Source organism: Colletotrichum jinshuiense, chromosome 2 (assembly GCF_051148585.1).
Source record: "Colletotrichum jinshuiense chromosome 2, complete sequence".
Taxonomy (NCBI): Eukaryota; Fungi; Ascomycota; class Sordariomycetes; order Glomerellales; family Glomerellaceae; genus Colletotrichum; species Colletotrichum jinshuiense.
In genome coordinates, this window is record NC_139309.1 from 4,062,808 (window position 1) to 4,078,869 (window position 16,062).

The window sequence follows — 16,062 nt, forward strand, 5'->3', positions numbered from 1 at the left end:
GCATCGCCTCCGGCCCACATGCGGATGCGCTGCTTGGCGCTCTTAATCAGATCCGTTCTTCGCCACCCCCCGGTCAGGTACCGTTCTGTACCCTTCGTAGTCCTTTTCGCAGAGTAGTACTGGCCCACGGCATCATCCCACGCCCCCCCCCTCGTTCAACGTATGATGAGATGGCGCCTTAGTCAAAGGGACCCGTCGTGAAACTCTTGCCCTATTGGTACTGCGAGGGTGTGCTCGACTGATTCGCATCTGACGTCCTCTCGCTAATGTGGCATCACTGACTACTGACTACGGTAGCACGGCTCTGCAGAGCAAGGCCCATTCGTTCGCGCCGACTATACTGCTGCTATACCCACCCGGAAACCTTCATGGATTAGGGGCGTTGCGCCGTTGTGGCTCGCAGCTGCCCTTCATCAAGAGTAACCCGGGCAAAACGCGCCCTTCACAAGCCTCCCTCTCCGCTTGCCATCCGCAGCAGCTCGGTCTGCGAGGAGCCATAGCTCGGCCGCAGTACCAGCCATGGGGGTCGTCGATCTAGCAGAGTCGGGAAGCTGTCCTGGTGGCATGCAAGGATGCGGCCCGATGGGCTGCAGGCTCGCACATAAGAGTCTCGTGGAGTTCACAATAGGAAGTTTGGTGAAGGATAGCTCTCCACCCTGCCGGTTGATCATCTCATCAGTCAAAAAACCACAGATCCTCACGCCCAACCGTCGCAGGGGAAGTCGTCGTCTTGTCAGCTTGTGAAATGCTGCAAGCCAAACCTCATCCTACCTCATAACGCTCATTACCCTCCCCCCGCCTCCGCTCCGGAGTAAACAAAAATAGAAGATGCATTTGCGGGACAGCGAAGGCGGCGCAACCGCCTACCAGGAAGCTGACCATGCCAACGGCACAAACGGCTTGACCAACGGTACAGTCGACCCTTCCTCCACGAGAACCATTGCCGTCACACCCCGATCCGAGACCGGTGACGTGGGCGACTTCAGACATGAGCTGCTGCTCTCATGGCTGCTCGTGCTCTACCGTAACAACGATGACGGCCTCAGCCGTGTAAATTGGGGACTCAGAACACGGGAGGGCCAGCAACCGTCGTCGGCCACTCACAACAGCCTGGACCTGAGCGAGGTACCATTCAACAACCGCAACTCGATATCTGAGGCGTTGCAGGTTATCAAAGACCTCAGCGCGGACGAGCCGGACAATGATGCGCAATCGGTCCCGGTAATATACTTTAATAATGGGACGCCCGCCTCTCAAGGCAATTATGAAAAGACGCCCTCCAAGAGACCACACGACGTACGTAGACCCATTCATAGCTCTAATCTGCATCAATACCCTTCTTTTCACCTTCAATATGCTGATCTTTCGCTTCAGTGGACGTACCAGATCGAGGCTACCATCAATGAGAAGCAGATGGTGATCAAGGCCCAGTGGGATCGCGCCGTTCTCTCGTACCGTCATGCCATCTCCCAGCTCGACTCCTTCGTCGAGATTCTCTCTACAATTCTCGAAAAGCCCTCCCGCCAGATCTCAGACACAATCGGTCCTACGACCAAGGACCTCGAGCAGCTGTGGACGTGGAACGCCACGCTCCCCGAGAACATGCAGAAATGCACGCAAGACATCATCTCCGAGGTGGCCGCCAACGGCCCCGATCAGCCGGCGGTCGAGTCTTGGGACGGAAACTTCACCTACGGCGAGGTGGAGAAGCTTTCTACCCGTCTTGCGCGCCACCTGGTGCAGCGCGGTGTCAAGGTCGGCTCAACAGTCCCCATGTGCTTCGAGAAGTCGAGGTGGACGACGGTGGCTTTGCTTGCCGTCATGAAGGCCGGCGCCGCCTTTGCGCTCACCGACCCCAGCCAGCCCGAGGCCCGTTTGCGCACCATCGTCGAGCAGACCGGCGCGACCATCGTCGTTACTTCTCAGAAGCAGAGCGAACTTGGCAGCAGAATTGCGCCCGAGGGGGCCATCATCATTGCCTCTGACGAGACTCTCAACCAAGAGTCCCTCGAGCTCGCCGCCGAGCTGCCTCACATCCCCCCTTCCTCCCCTCTTTATATCCAGTTCACCTCCGGCAGCACGGGCAAGCCCAAGGGCGTCATGATCTCCCACGAAAACTTCACCAGCGGCGCTGTCCCCCGCGGCTGGGCTGTCGGCTACCGCGCCCACTCGCGCTGTTTCGACTTCGCCTCGTATGCCTTCGATGTCAGCATCGACTGCATGCTGTGCACCCTCGCTGCGGGTGGTTGCCTGTGCATCCCCTCAGACGAGGACCGCATGAACGACCTGAGCGGTGCCATCCGCAAGAGCAAGTCAAACATGGCCCACATGACCCCGTCCGTTGCCCGTGTCCTGGACCCGGACGTCATCCCGTCCCTTGAGGTCCTCGGTCTCGGTGGTGAGGCCGTCTCCGCGGGTGATGCTTCAACATGGAGCAAAACCACGAGCGTCATCATTGCCTACGGACCCTCGGAGTGCACGGTCGGCTGCACTATCAACAGCAACGTCAGCAGCACCTCCACTAACATCGGCAAGGGCGTCGGTGGCCTCACCTGGATCGTCGATCCCGATGACCATGAGCGTCTGATGCCCGTCGGCGCCGTTGGAGAACTTCTCATTGAGGGACCCGTTGTAGGTTTGGGATACCTCAATGACAAGGCCAAGACCGACGAGGTCTTTATCGAGGACCCGGCTTGGCTTCTCGCCGGAGGCGGGCCGGCTCGCGGCAGACACGGTCGTCTCTACAAGACCGGAGATCTGGTCCGCTACGACCCCGATGGCACTGGATCCATTGCCTTCGTCGGACGCAAGGATCAGCAGGTCAAGCTCCGCGGTCAGCGAATCGAGCTGGCCGAGGTCGAGCATCACCTTAGGGGCAAGATGCCGTCCGGCGTCAAGATCGTGGCGGAGGTCATCAAGCCCGGTGGCAGCGAACCCACTCTCGTCGCCTTCGTTGTCGAGCAGAACCCCGTCGACAACGCCAACACCGACGGCGATGTCACCGTCTTCTCTCCTGAGTTCAGCCAGGCCATCGCCGAGATTGACATCGCATTGGGCGCTGAGATCCCCCGCTACATGGTCCCCTCGGCCTACATCCCCCTCCGCAAGATGCCTTCCCTGGTGTCCGGCAAGATCGACCGCAAGCGACTGCGCGAGCTCGGTGCCTCCATGTCTCGTGAGCAGGTCGCTCGCCTGCGTGTGGCACCTACGGAGAACAACGAGCCCGAGACGGAGATGGAGAAGGCGCTGCAGCAAGTTTGGTCCAAGATCCTCGGTGGCGAGGCCAACATCGGTCTGCACGACAGCTTCTTCGCTCTTGGCGGCGACTCTCTCCGCGCGATGAAGCTTGTCTCTGCCGCCAGAGAGGATGGCATCGCCCTGACTGTGGCGAGCATCTTCAACTTCCCCACCCTGAAGGAGATGTCCGCGAACGCAACCAAGGTGTCCAAGGATGAAGAGGCCGCCATTGTGCCGTTCTCACTTCTCGAGGATGGCTGGACCCCTGAAGAGGCGCGCGCCGAGTCTGCCAAGCTTTGCGGCATCGAGGAGTCGGCGATCGAGGATATTTATCCCTGCACGCCACTTCAAGAAGGTCTGATGGCCCTGTCTGCCAAGGTCAAGGAGGCGTACGTCGCGCAGAGAGTTGTCGACCTCGCCGACTCCGCGACTGCAGACAAGCTCCGCAACGCCTTTGATGTTGCGGCCGCAGACTGCGCCATCCTACGCACGAGAATCATCCAAGTCCCCGGCCGCGGCCTCTCTCAAGTCGTGGTCAAGGAGGATATTCCTTGGCACATCGGCGACGACCTCCAGGGCTACCTGGTGAAGGACCGTGAGGAGGGCATGGACCTGGGAAGGCCTCTGGTCCGATACGCTCTCATTACTGTGAAGGAGACGGGCCTGGTGAAATTCGTGCTTACTATGCACCACGCCCTTTATGACGGCTGGTCCATGCCCTTGGTTGTCGACAAGGTCAACAAGGCCTTTGACGGCGTGAAAGTCCAGCGCCCTGCCGAGTTCAAGGACTTCATCAAGTACCTGGGCAACATGGACCGCAGCGCTGCTGAGACATACTGGCGTGATCAGCTCCAGGGTGCTACCGGCCCCCAGTTCCCTGCTCTGCCGTACCCGGGATACCAGACGCAGGCAGACTCTCTCCTGGAAGTCTACGTGCCGCTGAACGGCCGTCCGGCGTCCAACACCACCATTGCGACGGTGATCCGTGGTGCGTGGGCGTACGTCTCGTCTCACTACTCGTCATCAACAGACATTGTCTTCGGTGAGACCCTCACTGGACGCAATGCTCCTATCAGAGGCGCCGACGAGATCGAAGGCCCCATGATCACGACTGTGCCCTTCCGAATCCAGGTGAACGGCGAAACCGCCGTCAGCGACTACTTGCAAGACATCCAGGATCAAACCATTCAGCAAATCCCCTACGAGCACACTGGTCTCCAGCACATTCGCCGTGTGAGCCCCGACGCCCTTGAGGCTTGTGAGCTCAGAACGGGACTCGTCCTTCACCCGAGCGCTGAGGACTTCGACCAGGAAGAGTTCAACAAGTACCCCGCGAACAGACTGGTCCCCGCCGGCGACTCCGAGGCGGCGGAGGAAGCCCTCAAGTTCAACACCTACGCCCTCATGCTTGTCTGCTCTACAGACCCCAAGGGCTTCTTGGTGATGGCCAGTTTCGACTCCAAGACTGTTGAGAAGCCCTTGATGGAGAAGGCTCTGGCCCAGTTCTCCCAGGTGGCTCAGAAACTCTGCCAGCTGACCGACACGCCACTTGGGGATATCGATTACCTGACGCAAGAGGACCGGGCCGAAGTGTCTCGCTTGAGCACGGAGAGCCTGAAGAGCGTCCAGGCAGAATACCCCGAGGCCGAGGCGGTCTATATTGTCAACTCAAGTGATGCTGAACAGTTCGCACCTCCCGGAGTCGTCGGAGAGCTTGTGATCGTCAGCAAGGCAGAGCTGGCCCTTTCCGCACTCGAAAACCCCTCGTGGGCGGAAAACAAGGAGGCTGGCAAGTTCTACAAGACGGATCGCCTTGCAAAGTTCAACCCGGATGGATCGGTTCAGATCACCGGCAAGAAGAGCGATCTGATCCAGAAGTCTAGCACTGTCAGCAAGGCTCCGACGAAGCGTATCTCTGCCACGTCCGCTAAGCAGAGACGCCTGCGAACCCTCTGGAGCCGCGTTCTCAAGCTCTCAGAGAGCGATATTGGTCTCAACGACAGCTTCTTCCGTCTTGGCGGCGACTCCATCGGCGCCATGAAGCTTGTCTCTGAGGCCCGCCTGGCTGGCCTCACACTTACCGTGAACCAAGTCTTTTCAAAGAGAACACTGTATGACATGGCCAGCGTGCTGCAGGAGTCGGAGCCCACGCAAGGCTCGCAAGAGACAGCAAAGGCCCTGGTGCCTTTCGAGCTGCTTGAGAACTTTGACAGCGCCCTGGCGGAAGAGACCCTCAGACCTCTTCTGGCTGATCCCACATGGAAGATTGTGGATGCCTTCCCCGCAAGACCGTTGCAGGAGGTTGCTGTCAAGGGAACGATCGAGATTCCTCGCTTCTCTGCCCGTTACGAGGCCATGTACTTTGAGAGCGACGTCGACCGCCCTCGTCTCTTCCAAAGCTGCCAAGAGCTGGTGTCCCTCAACGAGGTCCTCAGATCAGTGTTTGTGCAGCACAACGGCGCTTGCCTGAGTGTCATCCTCGAGGATGTCAAGACCACCATCGTCGAGCACGAGATTGATGGAGACGTCGAGACCTTCGTCAAGGACCTCTGCAACCTCGACGTTCAGACCCGGATGCCGCTTGGCTCCATCTTCGTCAAGTGGTTCTTCGTCCACAGCAGCAACGGCCAGTCAGCCCTGGTCTTCCGCGTCTCTCACGCCCAGTACGACGAGATCTGCCTGCCAATCATGCTCCACCAGCTGTCGGCTCTGCACGAAGGCAAGCCCGTGCCCAAGTCCCTGCCCTTCTCCTCCTTCGTCGGCCACGTCGTCAAGTCCAACATCCCTCAGAGCATCGACTACTGGAAGGAGCTCCTCCAGGGCTCCTCGATCTCTGTGCTGAAGCCCGACACGCCGGTGACTGAGAGACAGCACTATGCCATCGACAGGACCTTTGACATCTCAACCCGCTCAAAGGATGTGACCATCGCGACCCTCCCCACGGCCGCCTGGGCTCTGACCCTTGCCAGACTCCAGAACACCAAGGATGTCACCTTTGGCGAGGTCGTCAGTGGCCGCAACATCGACTTCCCCAACGCCGACATGGTCGTCGGTCCCTGTTGGCAGTACGTCCCCGTGCGCGTCAAGTTTGACGACGACTGCACGGTGCTCGACCTGCTCAACATTGTGCAGAACCAGCACATTGCCAGCTCCGCGTACGAGGGCATCGGCCTGCCGGAGATTGCGAAGCTGTGCACCGACTGGCCGGCGTCAGTGGACTGGTTCGACACGGTGGTGCACCAGGACGTCGAGCACGTCGAGAGCCTCGGCTTCGAGACGGCGAGCAGCAGGATGGAGACCATTTACCCGCACCAGGAGCCCCTGCGCGAGTGGAAGATCCAGGCGTTCCCCCAGGGTGACACACTGACTATTGAGATTGTGACATTCGAGTCTTGGAAGGGCCATGCGAAGGACCTGCTCGACGAGATCGAGAAGACGTTCAAGGTGCTCTTGGGCAATCCTGGGGCTCTGTTGTTTGAGCAGTGAGGCGGGTTGTGCATATGGCGCTATGTTAACGCTGCAGGAGGGGTGATATTTGTGTATGTGTTTCGTCATTGATGAAGATACCGTGGTTAGGAAAAGGTCGCAACAAGTTAAAATGTTTTTATTGGAGTTTTTTACGTTTGAATACATATCATGAACTGTTTTTGCTGCTAGATGTGGTATCTTCTCCCCATGCCTTCCCCCCCTTTCTGTCCCTCAATTGCCAGGCCAAGGCATTCTCTTTCTACTCCTGCGCTGAACTGCCCGCATAAACCCTTGTACGTGGTTGATAAGGAAGGCCGGGCCCCAGTGGTCGGTCTTCGTCCCGTTCTAAGTGTTCATATGAAAGATGGAGGAGAAGAGCGGGGAGGTAATGCAGCTCTGTTCGGGTTGGTCATGGGGGTTTGGCCATTCACACTCCTCCCTGCAGCCTCACTCTTCTTCCTGCATACAAATAGGGTGTCAGTTTCTGGTTACCAACACAAATAGGGCGGAACGTGGCTTGCATCTTCAACCTATCACTGCTCGTCATCCTGACCGCCTCGAAGTACACTTTCATTACACCCTATTCATCTCGTCCATCTTCCTCGAGACCATCTTAAAGCGGCGTGAGGTTCACTCTGGGGAGAGATAAGCATTGCGTCTCCCCCTTCCTGCCTCCTACCACACCAACCACTTGAACGCACCTTGAACGCACCTCTCGCGACTCGACTGCACACTTCACAGCCTGATTTTTCCATCGCCGCTTCAACTCACAACACCCACCCCTTCGCCAAACATGTCTGACCACATTGCCTGGGACAGCGACTTCAACAAGTTCCTTGCCGAGTTGGACAACGAGAACAACGCCACTGACATGGGCTTCATGGATCTCCTTGGCCCCATTGGTCACGACTTCAACTACGTCGACGTTGCCAGTCTTGGCGCTCCTGTCGCCCCGGGCTTGTAAGGCTTTTTTTTTTACTACATGCTAACAAAAAGGGTGTCAGGTTTTTTCATGCAATTGACAAGGGGGATGTCCAATGGGAAGATGCAAACTTATCGTGAGTCGATCGGATCCATATCCTAGCCTTGCTTTGACTGATGCAGTAACAGTGTGGATATGACCGCGCATCCAACCCAAAGAAATGTGGAAGATGGCAGTCGCTGCGTCCCACCGATGGCTGATCTCCCGACCCGAGCAGACATAGGAAATTTCCTCGCTGCCTCTGAGGAGGAAGACTTGTTGAAGCAGCAAAGCTATATCTGCAGGGAATGCGGTGAAAACTGCGAAAGCAGTTTCTTTTTGGCAAATCATGCCCGCAAAGAACGCCATATAGCATATCTGTGTCGTTTAACGGATTGCAAGGAGGGCTTCCTATCTGAAGGAGAACGTGACGCCCATGAACTTCGACCTCATATCGAAGGCCATAGCCGAGTCCGACCGGACAACGTCCTCGCTTGCGTAGAATGCATGGCAGAGTTCAGCAGCAAGTCAAAGCTCCAGCAACACGCCAACGAGTCACAACACAGCCCATTTGCTTGCACATGCGGCAAATCATTCGCTCGACTTGATGTCCTTAATCGGCATATGGATTCCTTGGGAACCGGCCTTCCCAAGTTCCCCTGTCAGTTCTGCAAACGTCACCGCGGCAAGGATGGATTTCGACGAAGAGATCATCTCCTGCAGCATATTCGAGTCTATCATAAGTTTGAAGCTGAGGTGAAGGTCGGGGATCTCTTGCCTTCTCGCCGTGGAAGGTATCAGTTACCGCCTGTCTGCCCGCATAAGGGTTGCGCGTACTATCGCGATGGCAGCTTCAAAGGTTTGGGCCCCGACGAACAGGATCGGACCAAGCCATTCATGTCACAATCCGAGTATACGAAGCACATGAAAATCGCCCACAACTACACGCCATTTCCCTGCACCGAGACAGGTTGCAACAAGACTGGTGCAAATGGCTACGTCAGGGAAAAGGCCTTCATTAATCACCGCAGGAAGGAGCATCCTGAAGCGGCCACTTATGTACCGAAATTACGAGATGTAAGACTTAGTTGTCGCCATCTAGGATGCAACGCCAGATTGCACCCACACAGCATGAAAGATCACACCGACATCCACATGTATTCACTCCGATCAGAAAAAGCGATTGGAGTTCTTGACTGACAGGAGAAAGTCTTGGCCACTGGAAAGAACTACTGTCCTTCAGCTGTCTTTTTCTTTACTTTATTTCTTAGGCTCGAAATGAAAGAAATTACAATCTGTGTTTGGTAGTTATGGTAGTGTTTTGTCACAATACACCTCCTGGCAACTTGAATCTGTTTTAGTCACGGGGGTTTTTTTTTGGCCGTGTCTTCCTAATATTGGGTTGGCGTCACGTCTAAACAAGAATTGCAACTGGTGGGAACGCGTGAACGGTTATGTTCATCGGAACTGTTCTACTCGCTTGGAATAATATTTTATGAGTTCTTGAAGCATTTGCTCCAGACAAATTTTCATTCCAATGTCATACACCAAACCAAAGCTTGAGTGAGGATATGCAACTGCATCCAAGGTTGTCATACAAGTTCTCTTGGTGTCGCTGTAGGCTGTAAAGATGAAAAGCAGCCGGGTATTGTGATTAAAAACGCCGCCCCAGGTTCCCGCCACCGCCGCCGATGGAAGCAACACTCACGCCCGCCTGGAAACGTCCATATCTTGAACTCCCACATCGATCCCCTCCATCCCTGACTCGGTATACTCCCCCCCTGGAGGGGAATTCAACAGCTGGTCTTGGCGCAAACAGTCCACCGCTTCCCAGGGGAGCAACCGCGGCCCAGAGTCGGGGTGATGCAGCTCGCCGACATGCTGCGGCATACCCTTGTAGCGCTTCCCACTGTCGTCAACCCAGGTAAGCATCTCGACGCGGGGGTCCGGCGTCGGGTCGTTGAAGTCGACGGGCGACTCCCACTCTGGATCACCAAGAATCAGCCGCGCGACGTCGGTGCGGTCATCCAGCAGCAGGGCTAGACGCGGCACGGCAAGCTCCTCGGACCAGGTGTCGCCGAGGTAGCGTGCGATTCCTGCGATTTCACGATCGCCGATGCCTTCGATCCACCACAGGTTCTGCACCGCCTTCATAAACATGAGGTAGTGTGCTATGATGACCAGTGCACGGGGACGTTTTTCGCGGGCCAGGTCGATGAAGCCCTTGGGGATAAAGGTGAGCCACGTCACGACGCGGAGGGTCATTATGGGGCTAAAGCCGTGGACGAGCTCCGAGTAAAGAGAGCCGAGGTACTTGAGCGTGTCATAGTAAATGGGCACGTCTTTGAACTCTGGGTCGTCGGGGTGGATAGAAGAGATCATAAAGAGCAGAAGGTTTGGGATATGCTTGGAGGCATCATCGAGATCGATGGGCGGGCGTATGAACAGCTCGGCGAGGCCACTGTCAAATAAGGTTTGCGGCGTGGCCATGTCGATCATGAGACCGATGCCTCGCCATACCACCATCCAGTCGATGATGTAGAGCTCTTTGGTGCCTTCTTCGCGGAACATTTGCGATGAGAGGGCTGTCAGGAGTAATGATGTCGCAATGAGAGCAGGGTAGTTCTCGGGTTTACCCTCCTCAATGGCCTTGCGATAACCCTCGAAGGCGCGGGCGCGGTAGCGAAGGGCGCGTGAGGGAGCGATATCCTGTTTCAGAGACTGTAACTGAAGCGCCGAAGTTCCAAGCAGACAGTCCATGAGAAACGGGCTGTCGAAGGCGTGGGCAGGGATTTTAATCTTCAAGATGTCGTCAACCCGTTTCACTTTTCCAGCTTGGGTCGCGAACGACGAGAAGGTGTTTGTGGTATAGAACCACAGCAGCTTCATGTCGACGGCATCCCTGTCACTCGTAGGGATGAAGAGGGGCTCTCTGACCACGAGGGCGACGGATTCATCATCACTGCCGCGTCGCTGTGGCGTATGAGATCGCGAGCACGACGAGAGTGAGCCTGCGGATGAGCCAGAAGGCGATCCTGGAGTTGGATCGGAGTGGGAGTGGGACGGTCCGGGGTAAACGCATTCGGCCTTGCGGAGCACGCAGTTACGGCACGCTGGACGGGACTCGTCGCATTTCACCTTGCGTGTCTTGCAGTTCTTGCACCCGGTCCGCGACTTCTTGTGAGGTCGTTTTGAATGGTACGGCCTATCCTCGGTGTGACTTGTGGTGGTGGTGGCGGAGGGTGATTGTCCGGGAGGCGAGAGGAGGGTCATCGTTATCATTGACGGCCCTTTGGGCGTGCTCTTGCCTCTCTGATGACCAGCTACTTTGGCCTTGTGCTTCCAGATTAGAGGGCGAATCTGGACACGATGGAATGGTGTTGCAAGAGATGAGTGTGAGAGAGCCCGGTAGTGGCGACGGGTCGTCGTTCAGTAGTGTGAAGTCGGACGTCAAAATGGTGATGCTCGGGCCTCTTTTTTGGGGACGATGTTCAACGGCCGGGCGAGGAGAGGTGTCGTCGGGGTTGAAACAGAGTTTAGTGGGTGGGTGACGCTGCTGACGGAACGGAGACACCTAGTTATCGGACGAAGCCATACAGCACGCCCTCTTTTGTACTGATTAGTCGGTCGCTAGTCTGGTACTCAAGGAACTTCTGTCCAAGACAGGAGCAGCTGTGAACTGCCGGGTCCAGTCAGGTCGGGCCAAGTCAAGTGTGAGGCCTCACATTAATTTCAGTCGTACGCGTCTGTTCATAGCCACACTAGAAGCCCACTACCCCACGTTTGAGCTTATAAGTTTATGGTCTTTCTCATTGACTAGTGCAGTGTTGGACGCCGCCATGAGTTCACCTAGTGAACGGTTCATAAGATGGGCTGTTGCCGAGATTCGAGTCAATGTAGAGCAGCAGACGTAAGGGTTGCACGTATCTGCAAACCATGAATACGAAGCAAAGCCGGTATGTGCAGAAGTACTGAGAGCAGGCTGACGCAACTACCCAACTTGCTGCCTAGTTTCCATTCCACAGACACCAATACATTGCGCCTCCCACAGTGCGTGTCCCAGGGCATGGATTCGGCATGTTTGACCTTTGGCCGGTGACGCTTTGGGGGGGTGCGGGTCACTGGTCAGCATCAGTGGAGAACTCGTCGCAGGCCTCTGGACCCCAACACGGGCCCTGGTCCGAGCTCTGTTGATGATTAGAGATTGGCCGATCCATCCTCGCGGGAAGCTTCGGTCACATGATTTCGCGTCCTTTGCTGGCTCTCTCCCCGGCTGGGTACGCGACGGAACGGCCCTCTTCTCGGCCGATGCTCCGACTCTCTCCTCCGGATATTAACGTACCCTTATCCATTCGCAATCTTAGAAATTGAGAGGCGACACCATTTGGGATGGCTTCACTCTTCCAGCTCCCAGAGGAGCTGCTCCTTTCCTCTTTGTTTGAGCGTTTCCCCTGTCGCGAACGACAAATCCGTTCCCTGGCGACCCTCCTTCATGTAAGTCGCACATCTTTTACCTGGGTCTATCCCCGGCTTTGTGCATCAAGTCTGACGTCTTGCTCCAGCCAGCAGCTGCTCCTTGTCCAAACCTTGTCATATACGGCACCGAAGCCACCGGCAAGTCTGCTGTCGTCGAATCCCTCCTGCAAAGCCTTTCCAAACCTCCCAATGACGAGTCGCAAAGCGAGTCCTCTCTCAAGTTCGCAATTGTGAACTCCATACAATGCATCACAGGGCGACACTTATTTGAACGGACCGTCGGTGCCGTTGTGGATGCCATACAATGGGAAGCGCCGCCCAAGAAATGCGAAACACTGGCTCAGTTAATGGTTGAGCTTTGCAAGATGCTCAAGTACACCCAGAGACCCGAGGGCTGGAGGCTTGTCCTCGTATTCGACTCGATCGACCGCCAGAGGGATGCTCCTCCAACCCTTCTTCCGGCGCTGGCAAGGCTATCTGAAGTAGTCAGTAAAACATTGGCCTCACTCTCCAACCCCTCAAAGCTAACATACTTGGGTGCGTAGATACCATGTTTGACCTGCGTCTTCATTGTCACGGCTCCTCCCCCAGCCTTCCTACGATCCTCCTTCGCGCCCCACGTCCAGTTCCCAAACTACACAAAACCAGAATTCGTCAAGATTCTCTCTGTCTCCCCGCCACCACCAACACCAACGACGACGCAGGACGACACAAACTTTCTATGGACCCGCTTCTGCGGCGCCGTTTGCGACGCTCTTACAAACTCGGCCTCTCGTACCCTCCCCTCGTGCCGGCACAGCTGCGAGGCTCTCTGGCCACGCTTTACGGCGCCGATTCTGGCGAGGACCCATGGCCCGCGCGAGTTTTCCAAGCTTCTCATCGCATCCCGGGTGCACTTCCAGGACGAAACCCTTTTGAACCCAAGTATCGTCTCCATCAAGACCGGCGCCGCTTCTTCGGCACCCCTCGCCAACGGTCATGGCCCAGCCAGTACACCGTCGAAACAAGCGATAGCTCAGCAGGCGCCGAGTACATCTACCACCGACTTGACGACGCTGCTGCCTACCTCAACCCGTCTGCTGCTATTAGCAGCCTACCTGGCATCCCACAATGCCGCCCGCCACGACCTGACTCTCTTTTCCACATATCACCACGGCCGCCGTAAGCGTCGAGGCGGTGGTTTCATAGCCCCGAAGCGCGGTCGCCCGAGCAAGCACCGCAAGATCTCGCGAAAGTTGCTCGGCGCGCACGCCTTCGTCCTCGAGCGCATGCTGGCCATATTTGCGGCTATGCGGAGCGAGTGGGCCGACGACGGTGGGCTGACGACTGGGAGTGTAGTCGACGGAGACATCGGCATGGCCATCTCGACTCTTGCAAGTTTGCGGCTACTAATGAAAGTTGGTACTGGCGGTGATCCAATGGACAGGGGCGGGAAATGGAGGATCAATGTAGGATGGGATGTCATCAGGGGTGTGGGGAGAAGTCTAGGTATCGAAGTGGAGGAATGGCTTGTCGATTAAAGGGGCACCCGCTGTAAAGGCGCAACACGCAGAGTTTTGGACGAACTTTCTCTTATGACTACATTATATGACAAGAGTGCTAAACAGGCGCGCTCGTTATTCTTCCAGGAATACATGCCCATCACGTTTCGCCAATAGTTGATGCCCTAAATTGACGAATCAGGAATTCCAATTCAGCGAGGCGAACGTACCCCCTGAACCAAGGGAGCGCCGTAGATCTTCTCAACCGAACGCCGGAGCCTTCTATATACCCTCTTCCAACATCGCGTGGGCCCCCAATGATATCTAGACCAAGGGCAGCGAACAAGAGCATGTGTTTTTCATCCATCCATTGTCGCCTTGAATGCCGGCGCTCATCATGATAGTACATCGAAACTCGTACAACCCGTTGCCCCAAAAGACGAAAATCTATACAGAACCACCCCCGCCTATCGGTCTCCAAACCGCCAAGTATCCTCCTGCTTGGTGCCCGCAGCGAGCCAGGCGGCGCTACTGGCGCCGCGGGAACGCCCGACGCTCGGTCCGTCAGACTTTTTAGAATCATCGCTGCGAGGCGAATGCCCATTACTGAATGACTGGAAGGCACCGGCGGAGACCATAGGGCTCTCGAAGACTGGCGCATTCTGACTTGAGTTCAAAGCGTCCCTTGTGTTCAGGGGGAGAAGGGGTTGCTCCTTGATCTCCATCATATTTGCCTTGCGATCCGCCTTGTCTCGGTCATGAGTACGATCGTAGAGGTAGAGACCCACAAAGGTCAGGCCGATGCCGACTCCTTGGAGAGGGGTCGTTTGGTTTCGGAACCAGATGATTGCAATGACAATGACGAAAACGCGCTTGATCAGACTCGCTACCGAGTATGTCACCGGCGAGACGAGCGACAAGAGGACGAAGGCTAGGATGTTTTGACCAAAATGGAAGGTGCCGTTAAAGATGAACTCCATTGTCAGACGACCATGATCAAAGGAGCCCACCTTCTCGTTCAGGTCGACAGCGCCATCATGGAGAACATCCCTGATGATGCCAGTGCCTTCGCTCCAAAACCAAATGGGCACCGTCAAGATGAATGCCATACCAGAGGAATAGCAGAGCAAGTTCAGCTTATCAAGCTTCTGCGACCTGGCCGATAAGCCTTCAGCCTCCGCCTTGGCAGCTTCGTTGAAAAGACGCTTCGAGAAGATGTTTTGCGTCACAAAGATGATGGTGGCGAGCAGGGCGTATAAGATGCCCAGAAGCTCACCACTATACTTGTTGTGCTTGCCAGAGCAAGCCAGCATGACCCCGAGAGTCAATGGTACCAGGGATAAGTATGTGTTTACAGAGTACCGGATGTTGAAGATCAACCGGTAGGCCAAGACCGTAAACAGGGGAGAAAGCCCCTTGATTGTATGGACAAGCGAGACGGGGATCTTCGATGTCGCCGTCGAGCTCAGCAAGTGACCAAAGATTTGGAACGCTGCGAGGGGCATGGTTGTTCTAATGACGTCGCGGGAAGGATAGCGAATTCCATGCTTCAGAGCTGGTATCGCTGTCTTGAGGTTCGGGAAGACATTGGCGAGCCAAGCGAAGAGGATGCAGTAGGTCGCCACAAATGCGAATTGGATCAGCGTGAGCGTCGCAGGCTTGTCAAATGCAGTAAGAATGGATTTCGAGGACGTGTTGGTGAGAGCGGACGAGGTGTACCATAGGACGCAGAGCCCCTGCGATGCGATAGTCAGCGCCAGCGCCAGCGAAGTAGTCGGCTTATATTCAGAGGACTCACAATCAGCCTGGGAGATACGGGGGCCCGTAGCGCATCAGCTATTTCGTGAGCGTTCTGGCTAACACTTCCACCTCTTGTCCTTATGCTGTGAATGGCATCGCCAAGGCTTTTCTGTCTGCCGTGGCCGTACCGTGGAGGCTGTTGGCCCGGGGCACCCCCCCATCTAACACCGCGACCTTGAAGGCTCTCCTTTCTAGGTTGCCAACGTTCGCCGCCGACAGGGGCTCCCGGGAGCGCATAGCCGTTCGTCTTCGCTGGGCTTGCGGCCCTTGAACCATTGGTGAGGTGGGAATCAATGTGATCGGGAAACTTCTCCATGCCGCCGTTGGCATAGGGGCTGTCGTTATCGGCGTGCGGTCTTGGTAAGTGTTGTGACCGGTTGACTGAGGAGGTTTGTGTCGTAGAGCCAGACGTTGTGGAGTGAGGCATGACGCGAACACCGGGGAAATTTGGCGGGGACAAACTCTGGTGTCAAGACAAGGGACTGGATTTCGTGGGTTGGTTCCTTGGTCTTGTACTTGGGTGTAAACGAATGACAGAAGCGGCAATAACGCGCGAAAAAAAAACTTTAGACTTGTGGAAGCTTGAGCATTGTCTCTGGATCCGTGTAGGTTCGAGAGAAATCAGATGATTGCTCTGAT

General features: G+C 56.1%; 5 protein-coding genes across 5 annotated transcripts; 3 read left to right on the forward strand and 2 right to left on the reverse strand.

Moving 5' to 3' along the window:
* Positions 1-828: 828 nt before the first annotated feature.
* On the forward strand, positions 829-6,723 carry EsH8_II_001053 (uncharacterized protein; the record flags this gene model as incomplete). The annotated part of the gene is made up of 2 exons (XM_083264351.1): positions 829-1,296; positions 1,375-6,723. 2 exons carry the CDS (start codon positions 829-831, stop codon positions 6,721-6,723), a joined length of 5,817 nt encoding a protein of 1,938 aa, XP_083121673.1.
* Positions 6,724-7,498: 775 nt separating this feature from the next.
* On the forward strand, positions 7,499-8,168 carry EsH8_II_001054 (uncharacterized protein; the record flags this gene model as incomplete). The annotated part of the gene is made up of 2 exons (XM_083264352.1): positions 7,499-7,665; positions 8,069-8,168. 2 exons carry the CDS (start codon positions 7,499-7,501, stop codon positions 8,166-8,168), a joined length of 267 nt encoding a protein of 88 aa, XP_083121674.1.
* Positions 8,169-9,370: 1,202 nt separating this feature from the next.
* EsH8_II_001055 (Zn(II)2Cys6 transcription factor domain-containing protein) lies at positions 9,371-10,948 on the reverse strand (the record flags this gene model as incomplete). Its single annotated transcript, XM_083264353.1, has 1 exon — positions 9,371-10,948. The coding sequence occupies one exon, from the start codon at positions 10,946-10,948 to the stop codon at positions 9,371-9,373; it is 1,578 nt and encodes a 525-aa protein (XP_083121675.1).
* A 1,107-nt stretch (positions 10,949-12,055) lies between these two features.
* EsH8_II_001056 (origin of replication complex subunit 5 family protein) lies at positions 12,056-13,662 on the forward strand (the record flags this gene model as incomplete). Its single annotated transcript, XM_083264354.1, has 3 exons — positions 12,056-12,160; positions 12,229-12,627; positions 12,688-13,662. 3 exons carry the CDS (start codon positions 12,056-12,058, stop codon positions 13,660-13,662), a joined length of 1,479 nt encoding a protein of 492 aa, XP_083121676.1.
* A 428-nt stretch (positions 13,663-14,090) lies between these two features.
* Positions 14,091-15,850, reverse strand: EsH8_II_001057 (triose-phosphate transporter family-domain-containing protein; the record flags this gene model as incomplete). Its single annotated transcript, XM_083264355.1, has 2 exons — positions 14,091-15,359; positions 15,422-15,850. 2 exons carry the CDS (start codon positions 15,848-15,850, stop codon positions 14,091-14,093), a joined length of 1,698 nt encoding a protein of 565 aa, XP_083121677.1.
* Between the last annotated feature and the right edge of the window lie 212 nt (positions 15,851-16,062).